The sequence below is a fragment of the Trichoderma ghanense genome (genome assembly GCF_004382785.1).
Source record: "Trichoderma ghanense strain CCMA-1212 chromosome Unknown scaffold_10, whole genome shotgun sequence".
NCBI lineage: Eukaryota > Fungi > Ascomycota > Sordariomycetes > Hypocreales > Hypocreaceae > Trichoderma > Trichoderma ghanense.
In genome coordinates, this window is record NW_027395673.1 from 820,358 (window position 1) to 835,473 (window position 15,116).

Sequence of the window (15,116 nt, forward strand, 5' to 3'; positions counted from 1 at the left end):
GAAGAGAGACAAGGACTGGAGGAGTGACGAGATCAGGTTGGTACCTTGCCTGGGAACCCACCTAGGTCACAGATCTCCACTGATTTACAGGGGGGCTGGGCCTTATGTTTGGGGTCGGATCCGCCTAGCCGTAAGCGGTAGTGCGGCGTGATGCTGCGTGGGGAGCTTGCAGAAGATGCGATTGGACAGTCATGAGTCGCTCGACAAATGCCATGAGATGGACAACTTATGAGTGACAGTTGAGTACCGTACTGACCTATAGATCGGCAATGTCTTTTTGACATTATCTTGTGCAGTGGCGATTACTTTGCATGAGAATGAATGATAATAGCCTGTTGTAATTGTAGCGAACAACACTGGAATAGAGTTTTGTCCATGCTGTAGTGAAGATCATATAGACGTGATACATAGGTATCTAAGCGGTACAACCGAGGCAGCAACATGCCCAATTCCATAAGACCATAGCCAAACGCCAAACAATTCTTGATCCATTTCCTCCTAGCTTAGTATGAGAACCCAAACTGAACGTCAAATGCACCCTCATTGCTGAGGTGGCGGCGGAGGCGGCGGGACTTGGCCGTTCCATCCTGTCTGCCCGCTCTGTGCCTGAATCTGGCTCATCAACGCCGCAAAGAACGCAGGGTTGACAAAGTTTCCGGCATTGGATGCTTGTCCCTGTCCTTGAGCAGATCCAGGCCAGCCTGGCGGCGGCGGCGGCACCCCGGAGGGCACTGGCTGCTGCCACCCGGGAAGAGGGAAGCCGAACTGAGGAAGAGACGGCGCGGGCACGGAATTGGGTGGGGGGACTGGGTTGAAGTTCCACGAGCTGCTTGCGGGTGCGGAAGCTGGAGGCTGCTGAGCGCCTTGAGGAGGGAGAGAATACCCATCCCTAGGTTGACTGTAGCCCCCTCGGCCACCACGGCCCGCGCCTCTGCCGCGACCACCTCTGCCCCGAGAGTCTCCTCTCCGACCACCACGAGAGAAGCTTGACCTAGGAGGAGGCTCATGACTCTCAGATGATGGAGCGCCCGTACCGTAACCGGCAGGTCGTGCTAGCGGCTTGTACGGGCCATCGTCTTCCTCGTCATAGTTCAAGCTGCCGTCTGCGGACATCTCCTGGCGCAACGGGTGAGCCTGCTTTCCTTCCTTTCCACTGCCGCTCTTCCACTTGTCTTTCTTCTTCTGCTTCAACGACCGCTTGTACTCTGCTTCTTTCTCGTCGTCTGAGAATTCTATCTCCTCGTCGCCGACCTCCTCGTCGTGCAGATTACTGGCGTCTGAGCCCTTGAGGTTCTTCAAAGGCTCCGTGAAGACAAACGATGCGTGGTCGACAGGATAGAATATCTTGGTTCCGACTTCCAGTCCAAGCTCCTTGATTTCTTCTGCTGAGTTGAATGTAACTGTGTACATCGGCTGTAGCACCTTGCCGATTGTCTCGGCAATGACTCCGATGACAACTCTCTCTGAGTTGCACAAGACAGATCCGCTATCCAAGACTTGGTATTCTCCCGGAGTAAAGGCTTTGACAAGCATGATGTTTTCCACAATATGCTCGACAACACCCAGTTCGTCTATTCTCATTTCGGGAGTGATCGTCACGTCTGGTCGGGGGATGATCTCTTCCGGAAGCTCATTCTTGGTTCGTACGTAGTTAGAGGCGGACTTGCCCTTATCACCTTCATCGTCAGAGCCCCCCTCCATCTCCATGAGAAGCCGTGCGGTTTCTTCAATGCCCAGAGGCTCGTAGCCCTCATTGTCCGAGTCATCATCATCGGACGACGAGTCGGAGCTGGAGTCTGAAGATTCGTATGGAGAGGAATCAATCTCCCATTCCGGGTTCTCGCTTTCGTCGGGTTGTAAAGGAACCGGCTCTGCGTCGGACTGGGGCGCTTGGCGAGGCGTCTCGCCATTGTCGAGGCCACCGAGGGCTGCTTCGAGGGCGTGTGTCAAGGACGGCGGGCTTCCAGCCTGATCAATTGGCATAGAATCTGACATGTGATGGTCGGCTGGAGCTTCGGAGGCAGCCTTGACGGATTCGCTGTGGCCTGCTGTTGTCGACAGTGCTGTTTGGGGCGCGGATTGGTTCACATCCAGCATCTCTCGATCGTCTTCGGCGGCGCTCGCAGCGGCAACTGCAAGATCGGCTGGAAGTGGCGGTAGGATTTCATTGGGCTTTGCTTGTCCCAGTCCGGGAATCTGAAAACCCGACATCGCGATGGGGAATACGTGCGGTTTGTGCAGGTTTTGCGCTTATCAGATTCGCCTCTTGGTGAAAGGTTGCGGCCTGCCCCAGCGTCGTGATGCTGTATGATATAATCGACAATAGTAATGCTAGCTTCAAAGATGAGAAGAAAGGTGAGAAGGACAAAACTAGAATCCAAGACTCAAGAGAACAAGAGATTGGCGTGGTGGACTGAGATTTTCTTGCAGAATGCGATGGCGAAGAAATGCTCTGCTAGCCGATAAGAAGAAAAAAAAAAAAAAAAAAAAAAAAAAAAAAAAAAAAAAAAAAAGAAGCACTGGCAGAATCGCGTTGCGGGAGGGAGTTGGGGTCGGCCATTCCGGATCAGGAAAGGTTCGCTGCAGTTGAGTGGCCGATAGTGAGCACATACAGGCACCTGCAGTGGGAAGCAAAGGCGGTGACGAAATTGCTGGTCAAAATGCCCGGTGACGATAAGAAGTGGATGCGCAACCCATCCAGCTCCGTCTTCACCGACGCTCACCGGGACCCAACAAGCCTCACCGCCATCCTCTTAAAGCTGTGGTGGATCTTGACCCCAACAACAAAACCTGAGCCGCGCATCTCTCCAACCGCCACCATACTGTTGCGTCCGCGACGATGGCGCCCAGAGTCTCTTCCAGAGCCGCTGCTTCGAAAGCTGCTGCTCCTAAAGCTGCTTCGGCACCGGCACCGGCGTCAAAGAAGACAGCCGCTGCACCCGCGCCGTTCGAGCATCCAACCGCCAGCCATGCAAAGAAAAAGTATGTCTTACAACAATGACCCAGAGCCTGGCTGCTGATTTGTATTGTGTCCTCTGAACCTCAAGGCGGCCAAGCGCATATGGCATGCAGCCCATATCCGCGTTTTACCTCTTTTTCGGCGCCAACTTGCTTGCGGCCTTGTTTGCGCCAATCCAGGATTGCGACGAGACGTTCAACTACTGGGAACCCACCCATTACCTCTCACATGGCTACGGCCTGCAGACATGGGAGTATTCCCCGGACTATGCAATCCGAAGCTGGTTTTACATAGCGCTTCATGCCGTTGTGGGAAATATCCGCAGAATCCTGCCCCAATCGAGCAAGGTGAGCATCGCAGTGTCTACTAGAGTCCGCCTCGTTGAGCCGCCGGCTTACTTTTCGTCAGGTTGCTGAGTTCTACTTCATTCGCTACGGCCTGGCGCTCCTTTGCGCCATCTGTCAGACCATCATGTTTCAAAGCATCAGTCTTGCTCTCAATGCTAGGATCGGCGTCCTCTTCGTCATCGCGACCATCGTCAGTCCCGGGAACTTTCATGCGAGTGCCGCCTTCTTACCCTCTAGCTTCGCCATGTATATGGCAATGCTTGGCGCTGCGTCGTTTATGAACTGGCGCGGCGGTCTCAAGACCTGGCAAGGCATGGCCTGGTTCGCTGTGGCTGGCATCCTTGGCTGGCCATTTGCCGCCGCCCTCTGTGCTCCTTTCCTCCTTGAGGAGTTCATCCTGGTCTTGTTTAGCGATAGGAGCTCTCTGATCGAAGCTCTGATACGATTTGTTCGTGGTGTCATCGCTGCTTTCCTGGTCTTGGTAGGTGGTCTCGTTGCCTTGTATAAGTGATTGTCGTACACTAACACCGGCCAGGGCTTGGACTTTTCCATCAATCTCTTCTTTTACAAGAAACCGGTAGTCGTCGCCTGGAATATCGTAAAATACAACATCTTCTCCAAAACAGGCGGACCTGACCTTTACGGCACCGAACCCTGGACGTTCTATTTCAAGAATCTGGCACTCAACTTCAACATCTGGTTCATCCTTGCCCTTCTGGTGCTGCCATTGTTCATCCTACAGAAAACATTCTCAAAGTCTTCGCAAAGTCTGGCCAGCGGATTACGCACCATTGTTTTCATCGCCCCCTTTTACATGTGGCTAGGGATTTTCACTGCGCAGCCACACAAGGAAGAGAGGTTCATGTACCCGGCCTACCCCTTCCTTGCTCTCAACGCCGCGATATCGGTACACATTATCCTCTATGCTCTCGGAACCTCGGATGCCAAGACGTTTGTCGGAAAGATTCCAGGCCGTCTCAAGCTTCTCGTCGTCAGCGTCGCGTTTCTTCTTTCCGTCAGTGTTTCCCTTGCCCGCATTTACGGCATCTACTCTGCGTATTCGGCCCCTCTCAAGGTTTACTCGCCTCTTTGGGGGGATGGGTCGGGAAACACCTTTGGAGCGGAAGAAGACAACGTCTGCTTCGGCAAGGAGTGGTACCGTTTCCCAACATCCTACTTCCTCCCTCGCAATATGCATGCCAAGTTCCTACGGTCCGAGTTCCGTGGCCTGCTGCCTGGCGAGTTTTCGGAAGCCGGGACTGGCTTCGGCTTCTGGAGCGGCACTTGGCTGCCCACCAAGGGTCTCAACGACCGCAACGAGGAAGATCTTGGCAAGTATGTCGAGCCTCGGATGTGCTCTTTCTTGGTGGACACCCAGTACCCCGAACGAAAGTCGCCGCCGTCTCCAAAGGAGCCGGATTACATTGCCGACAAGAACCACTGGGAAGTTGTCAAGTGCGTCCCCTTTCTTGATGCCGCCAACACGCATATCCTGGCGCGAACCCTGTGGATACCCGATATCGATGTTATTCCTGAGCAATACAGGCGCAAGTGGGGACAACACTGTCTACTCCAGCGCAAAAGAAGGGATCAAGACGCTGGTATGTGGGTAGCACCTGGTCAGATGATGATGGGCTGATGCAGCTCAATGTTACAGGGCCATTATGAATGTTATGACAGGTCAGGGCATATAAATTTAGAGCGAAACGAACAAAAGCAATCAACTCATTACTTCGTCTTTTTGTTCATCCTCAATTCTCGATTCCGTAGGCGTGGTGCATGTTTCCCCGATCAGCCCATTGGTTCATCTCATTGATGCTCTTGACTCCTCCATCGTATTGAATGCGGCGGACTACCACCAGCGGGCAGCTTCTGTTGACTCGTTTGTACGTCAACCATCGAAGACTTGGCATGATGAAATCAAACGGGACGAGCCACGCAGAGAATCATTTCACAAACGCGGAGACAGCTTGGAACCAGTGTTTTGAGCACCTCACCTCTCGACAGGCAAAAAACAGTACTGGCGATCGAAGTGTGTTAGATCAAAAGTGTGTTGAATTGTGCCGTTCATGGATGTCCACATCCCTACTCAGGGATGGCACTTGGCGGAAAATGATGTCGGACTCCATATCTCAACTCGATGTTTTCCACTATGAGAGAATCGCTCATGCCATATCTATCAAATGCGAGAGAGCATCCGCGCCGTTGTCACACCATCATGCGTATGCGTACCAATTCTTGTGGAACGATCCGAGAAGGTGTCTTATATTTATAACAATCGAAGGGTGCCGCAGTTAACCAGGATCCGCCTGCTGCGAGTGGGATCCGGAGCCCGGAATCGAGGGAATCTTGAGGCTTTCTGATATCTGTTGCCTAACCCAGTACCAGCTCATAGAGGATGATGAGCGTGTTTACTATGATCAATGGCGCTATTCATCCCGTTAGCTTGACATTCCCATGACTTTCCGCACAACTACTCCAGTATTGTAACACGTGCAATAGGGGCAGCGGCCCAATCCAACAGATAAAAGGTGGAAAGACCGGGGGAAGGGCGCGGAACGTACGTCGCATAACCATGCGGACACTGGCAATGAGAGCGACTAGCTTGGCCTTTACGCTGTTCGCATCTGCGCCGGCGCCGAACGCAGGATCGTAGGTACTCGTGGAGAGGCCGATGCGCGCGAGGAAGCGGTCGTCGGAGAGGATGGCGAGGGCGTTTGTGAGGAGGCAGAGGACGTAGACGAGGTTGCCTATGAAGAGCATCTTGGGTGATTGTTCTCTTGTCCCTCCCTCTGTATTTTTCTTGAGCTCTCTTGCTCCCTCTCTAAGAACTCGAGTCTGTATAAATTGTTGTTCCTTTTGATGTCTCCGGTGTGGGATTGAGGAGAAGGAACTTGGTGATTCGGCTGGTTATTGGAGGTTTGGATGTGGTTTGAGCTGTATCGCGATTGTACATACAGTACGGACGGGGACGAGGCGGCATCTGGCCTCTTTTCGCGGGAGCTAGTGCGATAAGGCGGGCTTATCGGAGCTGGGTGTAAGGACAGGACATCAGGTGACTGCGAAGCCTCAGCATGTCGTCTCCTGGTACCCTATCAATTTACAAAAGCAACAAGAAAGATCTATGAGAAATTGGATGTTCAATGCATTATAATCCGAATCATGAAGAACGAGCCCTTTGCGTCCATGGTACCGGAATATCGCTTCAACTCTTTACGTGGTGGTAGCTTCATTCAACCGTGCAATGACGTAAGGCGATGACCGGCTCGAATTCATCACCAAAGATTGAGCGGCAGCCGACATTCACCCGACTTCAACATCGCCATTCTCCAAGCGAAGTCAGACAGCATCGCCCCTCCTCGAACAGAGATAGGAAGACATGGCTTCGTCGTCAGAAGGCTCAAAGGACGGTCCTTGGACCGAGGAGACGAAGCAAAAGTTTCAGAGGTAAGTTGGCCGCCCCCGACCAGGCAGATTTGTGCATGTACGGCGTTCACTGACTAACTTGGGTCCGTTTTCTGTAGCAAATCGAAGAGCGAATTCTACGATCCTTGCCAGGAGGCGGCGCAGCGGAGTTACAAGTGCTTGTATAGGAATAACGGCGACAAGTCGATGTGTGGAGAGTACTTTCAGTATGTTTCCCCGGGGCGAGAAGTGGCATTTTTGCATGGGGGGATGTATGGAGAGAGAGAGAAGGAAGCTAATGGTGTTTCAGGGCGTATCGGGATTGCAAACAGGCTTGGGTATGTTGAACACTGTCGCGGCTACGAATCGTTGAGGATGTGCTGACGGTGAATTAGACCGAGAGGAGAAGAAAAGAGAAGGGTACATGGTGGTGAAAGGCTTCAATCCCGGGGAAATGGAGACGACCGATCGCTTGACGCGAAGAATTGGGCGTTGAAGCGTGTACATATACATGACGAGTTGTCATGGGGCGACAGCATGGTGTAAGATGAAGACGATAAAATGTAAGATGACTGGTTATTTATGATGCTGGCATCTTTTGTTGGTTGGCTAATTGTTGGAGCAGAATATGGGCTATCTCGATGCTCTACCGTACAGCAGACGACTCCCCTCTTTCCATTGTACAAAGTTCACTTGATGTATTTTTATAATACAATACTCTTATCCTTGTTATAGAATGATTATTCCTGGGAGCGCCGTGTTCAAACTGCCACATAAGGCAACACTGGCCCTCCCCCCCTCCATTGTTCATCCTANGCCGCTTTTCCCGCCAGTCTCTTTCCTTTAATCATAAAGAATTGTGCTGTTGAACTTGAGCACTTTATTCTTATCCTAAGCCCACAAAGAGGAACATGTTCACACCTCGCTCATGAGCTCACATGGAATATGCACTCACACTTGTAGTTCGTGCAACGTTATCTCTCGTCTGCGATGCCGTCGCGCATCATTCCATCCCTGTACCTCTGTGCGAGCAAAACCCCGGAGCTCTTTGATTACAAGACCGCAGACAGCCAAGGGGTGAGAGCGGCATCCGGTCCGCACAATGGAGTCGCCCCTTATAGCATGAAGAAGACTCGACAAGAGGGGCCGGCCGTGGACGAGTGACTGGGGTGGAGAAGTCGGCTGCGCAAAGCCCGTGGCAGAAGACGTGCTGAGGGTTGATAGAAGAGTGGACATGCGCCATGAGCCTGTCTTCCATGCCTTGTTCCATGCCTTGTTTGGAAGTGACCATGTTAAGAGTGGAAATGCGGTGCTTCCGCATGGTGATGAGGCAAAGATGATGGCTGCGTTGGCAGGGACAGGATCGTTATGTAACTCATGGGGAAGATGCTCGTGGGTGTGCAGAAGAAGGACGTTGACGACAGGCTCGGTAATTGTCGCCATTTCTTAACAGGTAAGAGATCAAGCCAAGCAAGATGCATGGTCTCGAAAAGGATTTCCCTTCGGCGCAAGAAGCCGTAGAGCTGATCAGAGAAGCGGGCACGTTCTTCGTGTCGACAACAGACGGGGAGGCGATTGATACGAACAACAGAGGCGGTTGACTTGGCTTTAGCAGAACGACATTCTTAATTACGAGAACGACGAAGAGGGGGTTGTATTGATATAACGAGAGTGTAAGTGCTCAACTTTTTCAATCTTCAAATTGAACACGGCTAAGATTGGTTTGCAATTGCGGTCTCTGGGGACAGACTGCACCAGAGCATGGGGAATCTCAAGGTCAGCCCACTGATAGGCATCGTCATTTCCTGATTTTGTTACTTCTGATGTCCTATACATCACTGGTTCTGCAACCATCTTGTTAGGCGCCTCTGACCTGTAGACTCGAACGAAACTGGCTGTCAAGGTCAACGTTGCTTATGCGAAGTTTGTCAAGTCTGGCCTTCTATTTAGCGGAATACCGACAGAATACTGACTGCACAAGTCTCCCCCATGACATCTTGTTAATCACCGAATAAGAGGAAAGGACTAGATGCTCCTCTATTCGCAGCACTGACCTTTCCACTTATCTCGTATATTATGAAGCCCTCACACCGACCATTCGTCGCTTTACATTTAAGCTCCTGTCTAAGAAGCCACTTCGGACTTGGAGAGGCCGGACAGTATATTACAGTGTATTTTGCGCCGCATTTGGACCGAGGATGGTTCTTACATGAGACACTACGATCCGCCGAGACGACTTTATTCGGACCTTTACTATCTCCAACACTCCACAAGCGGACGAGCCCATGGGTCATTTCATATGGCTTGTCGATGCCATACACAGCGGTTGATCAACGGCTCTGCGGTTCAAACTTGCAAATGAGAAGTCGTTATCGTTTGCAATACATCTAAAGAGTGACCACCTCATAGTAAACAAATACGGGAATGTAGCGAAAGTAGTAAAGAGTATCTAATTATAACAGTAGCAGTGTTCAAGAAATTGATTTGCTGGGCAATCAATCTCCCGATGATAACATCAATTGCAAAAGCCTGCAATTCAATTCCTCCCACCTTTTACATTGGCGGGCAATCACTCTCCAATCTTGGCCTCTGTAACCTTTGTGACAACTCCAGTAAAGGTATCCATCTTGAGTCCCACAATCGAAGTTCCCGGTAAGATAAAGGGCGAAGAGCGTAGATGCTCTACGTCTTCATTCACAGTCTCTTCGATTCTACCGAAAGTCAGTCATGCGTTCTTCATCAGGGAGAGAACAGAGGACCTAGCTTACGATCGCGTCATTTCGCCATATTTGGTGGCATTGATGGTCTCTTTCTCCTGCGGCGCAATCTTGAGCAGAGCTTCTCTGATTGTTGCATCATGGAAGTGTGTCATTCCACAGTCTGCATGAGCGTCAATGACTAACCTCTCCTTGCGCTGTGGGACAATGGCTCGTCATGTTGTTCGCTCACCTGTATGATGCAGGACAACGACTGTCTTGAAACCGCCAATGGTCTGAAGAACAGAGATGGACCTGATGGCGTCCATCGCACGGCCTCCCGCATTGCGGACCATGCTGACGCCTTGGATGGTCGAATCGATGCCGAAGATGGCATAGGGGTTCAGACGCGGGTCCGAGCAGCTCAGGATGATAGTCACTTCTCCGGCTTTGCGAGCTTCCTCGGCCATTGGCACCAAATGAGGTGGTGCTTGATAGTTTCCGGTGATTTTGCTTTTGGAATGTGAGATTTGAGTCGTGTGATGTAATGCTTGGATAGACATAGGCATACCTGTTGCGGTTGAGCAACTCGTCGAGAAGTCTGGAAGGCATGGTGTAACTCGTTGGTATCGGGCGGCGATGTTCGTGAGCGACCTTCGGTTGTGCTTCTAGGGGAGTTTATGATTTGATGCACAAAAGATGTTGAGAGCTGCATGCGCAGCTTTTATAAGTAGGTAGCCGAGGAGGAGGCAGATACATGGCCGACGCATGGCGTCGATGGCGTTGTGTATAGAAATCACGATTACTGAACAAGGAGCCAAGAAGCAATCTAGGCAAATCCTTGATGCCTTCTTGAGTGGCTGCTACAGTACTTGTACATGCACGGTGGCCGCAGGGAGCTACCTGGCTGAATATTTTCCGGTAGAATGACATAGTTTGAGATTCGATGACAGCTTTAACTGTATGGCTTCATTTTTCGTTGAAAGCAAAACTAATCGGTCCGTTAATGCCGTCTTTGTCACCTTGACTCTGCCTTCGGAGCAACGTGATCCGCCCATCTCGAACTCACCCTGTACTTCGTAGTGTTTCTGCAGTCTCTGTAATTGGTTCACAAAAGAGTCAAACCATCAACACCAAGCCTCACGTACTGTAGTGAATCTTGTACAGTATCTTATCATACCCAGTTGTAAGCAGTGTTTACTATTCCAGGTTGCCAAAGTTTCGTTTCTCCCAAATGAGGCATCGCATCTTCAACGGACCTTCAATCTTACGCTTGATTGGCCGGAAGCCATCACGGAAGCCAACGAAAGAGTCTCCGCCCGACTAACGAGCGCCAATCCTGGGGAAGCGGGTCGCTCTGGACCTGGGCTTATCGCACGAATGAAGGCGTCGCTGGTGGACGGGGGAGGAGGGCGGTTATCGCCACTGAACATCTCGGACACGACCATGACCTTGATGTGTCGACATTGTCTCTCTTGAAGAAGGTATTTCGACTGATATTGTCTTGTTCGATTGTCATCAATTGGGCAGCTGACGTTGCCCACCGTGGGTTACAATTCTTGACTTGGAAACGTTCAATTCCCCCCGATTTCCACCATGGCAACCTCGGACTCTCCCATCAAGATCCTCCCGAACGAGGTAATGCAAAAGGCCGATTCATCCCCCCCCTCCCCATCATTTGTAATGGCCATCATCACTAACCTCCTCCGCCAACCCCCAGCTCCTCTCCAACGTCCTCTCCTCCCTCACCACAAAAGAGCTCCTCTCCATCGTCACCGTCAGCCACCTCTTCTGCTCCCTCGCAACCCGCATCCTCCACAGACGCCTCGTCGCCGCCGCCTCCCTGCCAGACAACCAGGCCATCCTCGAATGCTACCACCCCAGCGCCAAGATCTCCACGCCCTACCTCGCCTGTCGATACCTCGGCACGGCCGTCTGCGACGGACACGCCATCGACGAGCAGAACCCGCGCTTTGAACACCTGCGCAAGCTGTACTCGTGCTTCCGGCCGGTCGTGATGGAAGAGAACAGGCGTGCGAGGTTTCGCTATGGGTGGTCTTCGCAGACGCTGGCCGGTAGCTCGGAGCTGCAGGTTGCCGCCGAGGACGATGTCGTTGACGAGGCGGCGCACCAGGAGGTCTATCTAGATGAGGGGGAGCGCTTCTCGCAGCTCTGCACGGTGACCAACGTTGTGACCCAGGGTTCTCGGCCGGGTCTATTTACGCGGCATATCAACATTAGCGACGGCGTTATCCGCGTGTTTAGAGACTGGTTGGCCAGCATGCTGGAGAGGCCGTCGTCTTTACGGTCTGGAGCATCTTCATCATCAACCCCGGTTGCCGTGACAGCAGCGACACTCGCAAGCTCGGGTGATTTCGCATCAGACGACAGCCGTGTCTTGTGGGTAGACAGTCGCAAGGACGTTGGTCTGCGCTTCAGGGTGTTGCCCGGGCCAGAAGTAAGGGGGACAATCTTCGAGGACGAGCCGCCCGTGTTTTACAATCTCATTTACGAAGGTTGGTGGCGTTTCGCCAATTCATCTCCCGGCCAACTTGGGGATACCATTGAACATTAACCTGCTGACATGCAACAGAACTGATTGTGCGCACCAGCACGCTGCTGATGGCCGTGGAGGAGGCGGCTGACAAACACGTGTCTCACTCTGGAAAGGACATTATCATCGCGGCTATGTGAAGGTGCTTCCTGTGGCGTCTCCCTCTCCCTGTGCCTTTTTTTGAGCTGCTTGATAATATGTGGCTGGAGTAAAGGTTCTGATGATCTTCCATCTGCGAAGAGTGTAACCTGATTACGCGTGCTTTGTTTATCGACGACTTCCCCAGCGGCCTGTGAGACATAACAACGCGACTGAACAAAGGAAAAAGGGTACTATGCTACCGCTAGATGGGAATAAACAAGCCTCAAGCGGCAATGTCTCTACGAGGTTGTCTCCTGTTGGGAGTCTGAGATGGAGTGCAGCTGAGTGTCTAAGGTAAGGGAGATTCCGAGTCTCAGAACTTGAACAAAGGAAAGTATCGTGTATACAATCATTGCAATGAAGATGCTTATTCTTGGAAGCTTTCTTCTTCTCCGTTGTATAGTCACTGTGCTTCATACTCCATCAAACTCTCATGAAGCCCATTAGAATATCCAAGTAGGTGTTTCGTGTTGCACAGCCCCTCATCCGCGACGGCCAGGTAATGGCATCGTAAGCATCAAATCGCTAAAGAAGAGGCCTTCACGTTGAGACAATAACAAAAGAGAATCAGTGGACGAGACATTGGTGTATCGATAAGGAGCAGGGCGAGGCAAAGACATCCCGTGAGAAGGGAGAATCGCTGTCTCTGCTCTCTGCAAGGGATGAAATATTTGGGGCACAGAATGAGACCAAGATCAGTAGGCGTAAAAGGTCATTCTACCGGCGCGAGAGTGGAGAGAAAGAACAAGAAGCAGAAGAAAAATTGTCACGAAGAAACGGTACAGAGATGGATGGTGACTGTAACCATTGGGCAGGACAAGACGGGATGGAAGACGGAGAGCCAAAAATTCCGGCGGTGACGAAGCTGAGTCTCTGCAGAGTGACCACCTGATGCAGAAAAGTTTGATGAGTGGAGAAGAAAAGCAGTTGAAAGATGTCATTGACTGGCTGCGAGATGATAAACAAGTGTTCAGCGCTTCTTCTTCTCTTCTGCTATTGGGGATCTGCTCCGCTGCGGTGTGACACGACATGTTGACCGAAATGTGATGCTGGGAGGCGCGGCTGGTGATGGTCCAGGTCGAGGTGCATTAGCCCAGAGCACGGGGGTTTGGCTCCTACAGGTACTAGTCTCTGCTGCGCAGATGTACGTACTCTTTGGGCTTTCATATTGTTTTCTCTTTTCTCCCCTGTGCCACGTCTTAGATTTACGTACCTATTGAACTGTGAGTGGGAGGAGGCGAGGCTCTTGTTCGGGGTCTCGTTGCTGCGAAGACGGAGCGGTGGGTGTACACCTGTGATGTGACCCTTTTTGTTCCGTATAGGTATCTTGCGATCATGTCACTGGTGGGCGGCTTTGGCAGCGTGTAACCATGATAGGCGCCGCGGACATTCCAAATTGTCTCCAATCAATATTATGTGGTGGAAACACCCGGGTGAGGAGTTGCTCGGTGATCAATATTGCCTCGCACAAGAACAAGTGTATGCATCATCGCCATCGTCACGGCTGGACAGGGCTGAGGTGTGCATGTTGCTTTGGCTGAAGGCTGAGTGTATGCATATATGTAGGGTAACGTCATCGAGAGAGAGAGTATGCAAGGCAGCGGAGGAACAAAGATGGGGTTGTTCACGAGATGGAGGCGGCTTCAGGGTGTACATGAGATGTATGTACGAGGACGGGATGTTCCGTGTAGCTAGATAGTATAATATCTATATGCATAGACTGTAGACTCAGCTAGGGTATGCGTTTGCTGTCCAATTGAGGACTCTTGCCGACTTGCAGCAGCGGTAAGAAGGTGATAGAGAGGAAGTTGGTGCGTATACAGGGGACTTGCTCTGGACCAGGGCCATCTGCAAGCCACAGACATGGGAGCAAACGCACCCAAGCAACCGGTGAGGACAAAAAGTAAAGAGAAACAAGGCATCTGGCAAGGAGCATCCGGGCCTTCGGCAGTTCTACGAAGATATTTAGTCCACGGGTTCATCCGCCTGATGATGCTGAAAAAACCGTTGGAGAGCCCCCCCGAGTGCCACCAAGTTGCTGTTCGGCGTAGTAGTCGTATAAAGGATTAGTCTAGAAGCAGAGAATTGAGGTAGATAGTCGTCTGGAATAGATGACGAGTATTGGACGAGTGCATATACAGAGTGGTTTGTCCGCCCTATCCCGCTCGTGACGATGACTGGCTTGCTGTTTGGCTCAGCTGAAGGAGGGAAGCGACGCCAACGATGCAGCGATCCACAGCCTCTCCTGCAAGGGCACCTGCTTTAAGCCGAATCCACGCTTCCAGGCAGCATCCAATCGAAACTCAGCAGCTAATCGATCGATTCCTTCTTCAAAAGAGAAGCCATGGATTCATCTGCCGCAACTCAGCAAGCCACTGCGACGCCCATCGCGCAAAGGATTCCAAGGCACAGGGATTTCGTACCTGCGGTCACTCCCGGGAGAAGCTGCCGGCACTCCGAGACTCCAACTCGTTCAGCCCCGCGTCCGAAGGCCCAGCCGGACCAGGTAGCTATTACGCTTCCGCCGTGGGGCCAGGCACGGGATGTCCTGGTAGCGGTACCTGGATTGCCCTGGCCAGGGGTACACGAGCGGGGCTCCGCAAGTACACCCAGCTTTGCTTCAGCCTCCTCTCTCTTCACGTTCTCTCTCTCTCTTCCTTGTTCTCCGAGCACTTACGCAAATTTGGTGCCGGCTTCCAACCCATGTGCTCATCCCTTCCTCTAGTGTGTCCCTGAGGCTGTGGGAGACACGTTTACTATTACTAGTAGTAGTATTACAGAGTACGTATCTAATGGCTAACTACCCCATTTACAGATCGATACAGGCCAGAAACAGACGCGTCTTGCCCTCATCTCCTCGTCCTGGGTCTGAGACAAGTAGGGGAGGACGAGCAGAAACACGGCACCCTTCTCTGGGTTAATCTCCAAAGTACAGCATTGTCTGCTGGATAGACACCGTTGCTGCTACGACGCCTCCCATCCACTATCTTGCAGCATCTCCCTCTTCAGTTCGG

The 15,116-nt window shown here is 51.9% G+C and overlaps 9 protein-coding genes across 9 annotated transcripts; 5 read left to right on the forward strand and 4 right to left on the reverse strand.

Moving 5' to 3' along the window:
- Window positions 1-540: 540 nt before the first annotated feature.
- On the reverse strand, window positions 541-2,211 carry CCMA1212_007859 (H/ACA ribonucleoprotein complex non-core subunit NAF1; the record flags this gene model as incomplete). Its single annotated transcript, XM_073705020.1, has 1 exon — window positions 541-2,211. One exon carries the CDS (start codon window positions 2,209-2,211, stop codon window positions 541-543), a length of 1,671 nt encoding a protein of 556 aa, XP_073556372.1.
- Window positions 2,212-2,839: 628 nt separating this feature from the next.
- On the forward strand, window positions 2,840-4,945 carry CCMA1212_007860 (Alpha-1,2-mannosyltransferase alg9; the record flags this gene model as incomplete). The annotated part of the gene is made up of 4 exons (XM_073705021.1): window positions 2,840-2,982; window positions 3,048-3,306; window positions 3,368-3,787; window positions 3,842-4,945. 4 exons carry the CDS (start codon window positions 2,840-2,842, stop codon window positions 4,943-4,945), a joined length of 1,926 nt encoding a protein of 641 aa, XP_073556580.1.
- A 794-nt stretch (window positions 4,946-5,739) lies between these two features.
- On the reverse strand, window positions 5,740-6,069 carry CCMA1212_007861 (Protein transport protein YOS1; the record flags this gene model as incomplete). The annotated part of the gene is made up of 1 exon (XM_073705022.1): window positions 5,740-6,069. The coding sequence occupies one exon, from the start codon at window positions 6,067-6,069 to the stop codon at window positions 5,740-5,742; it is 330 nt and encodes a 109-aa protein (XP_073556601.1).
- A 616-nt stretch (window positions 6,070-6,685) lies between these two features.
- CCMA1212_007862 (Cytochrome c oxidase-assembly factor COX23) lies at window positions 6,686-7,145 on the forward strand (the record flags this gene model as incomplete). The annotated part of the gene is made up of 4 exons (XM_073705023.1): window positions 6,686-6,753; window positions 6,831-6,938; window positions 7,022-7,049; window positions 7,107-7,145. 4 exons carry the CDS (start codon window positions 6,686-6,688, stop codon window positions 7,143-7,145), a joined length of 243 nt encoding a protein of 80 aa, XP_073556664.1.
- Window positions 7,146-7,662: 517 nt separating this feature from the next.
- Window positions 7,663-8,154, reverse strand: CCMA1212_007863 (uncharacterized protein; the record flags this gene model as incomplete). The annotated part of the gene is made up of 1 exon (XM_073705024.1): window positions 7,663-8,154. The coding sequence occupies one exon, from the start codon at window positions 8,152-8,154 to the stop codon at window positions 7,663-7,665; it is 492 nt and encodes a 163-aa protein (XP_073556663.1).
- On the forward strand, window positions 7,814-8,683 carry CCMA1212_007864 (uncharacterized protein; the record flags this gene model as incomplete). Its single annotated transcript, XM_073705025.1, has 5 exons — window positions 7,814-7,818; window positions 7,843-8,107; window positions 8,172-8,307; window positions 8,429-8,487; window positions 8,591-8,683. 5 exons carry the CDS (start codon window positions 7,814-7,816, stop codon window positions 8,681-8,683), a joined length of 558 nt encoding a protein of 185 aa, XP_073556662.1.
- A 597-nt stretch (window positions 8,684-9,280) lies between these two features.
- Window positions 9,281-10,019, reverse strand: CCMA1212_007865 (Uncharacterized protein; the record flags this gene model as incomplete). The annotated part of the gene is made up of 4 exons (XM_073705026.1): window positions 9,281-9,422; window positions 9,480-9,591; window positions 9,661-9,920; window positions 9,979-10,019. The coding sequence occupies 4 exons, from the start codon at window positions 10,017-10,019 to the stop codon at window positions 9,281-9,283; spliced, it is 555 nt and encodes a 184-aa protein (XP_073556661.1).
- Window positions 10,020-11,003: 984 nt separating this feature from the next.
- Window positions 11,004-12,101, forward strand: CCMA1212_007866 (uncharacterized protein; the record flags this gene model as incomplete). Its single annotated transcript, XM_073705027.1, has 3 exons — window positions 11,004-11,045; window positions 11,128-11,923; window positions 12,001-12,101. 3 exons carry the CDS (start codon window positions 11,004-11,006, stop codon window positions 12,099-12,101), a joined length of 939 nt encoding a protein of 312 aa, XP_073556660.1.
- A 2,224-nt stretch (window positions 12,102-14,325) lies between these two features.
- Window positions 14,326-14,974, forward strand: CCMA1212_007867 (uncharacterized protein; the record flags this gene model as incomplete). Its single annotated transcript, XM_073705028.1, has 2 exons — window positions 14,326-14,826; window positions 14,918-14,974. The coding sequence occupies 2 exons, from the start codon at window positions 14,326-14,328 to the stop codon at window positions 14,972-14,974; spliced, it is 558 nt and encodes a 185-aa protein (XP_073556659.1).
- Window positions 14,975-15,116: the final 142 nt, after the last annotated feature.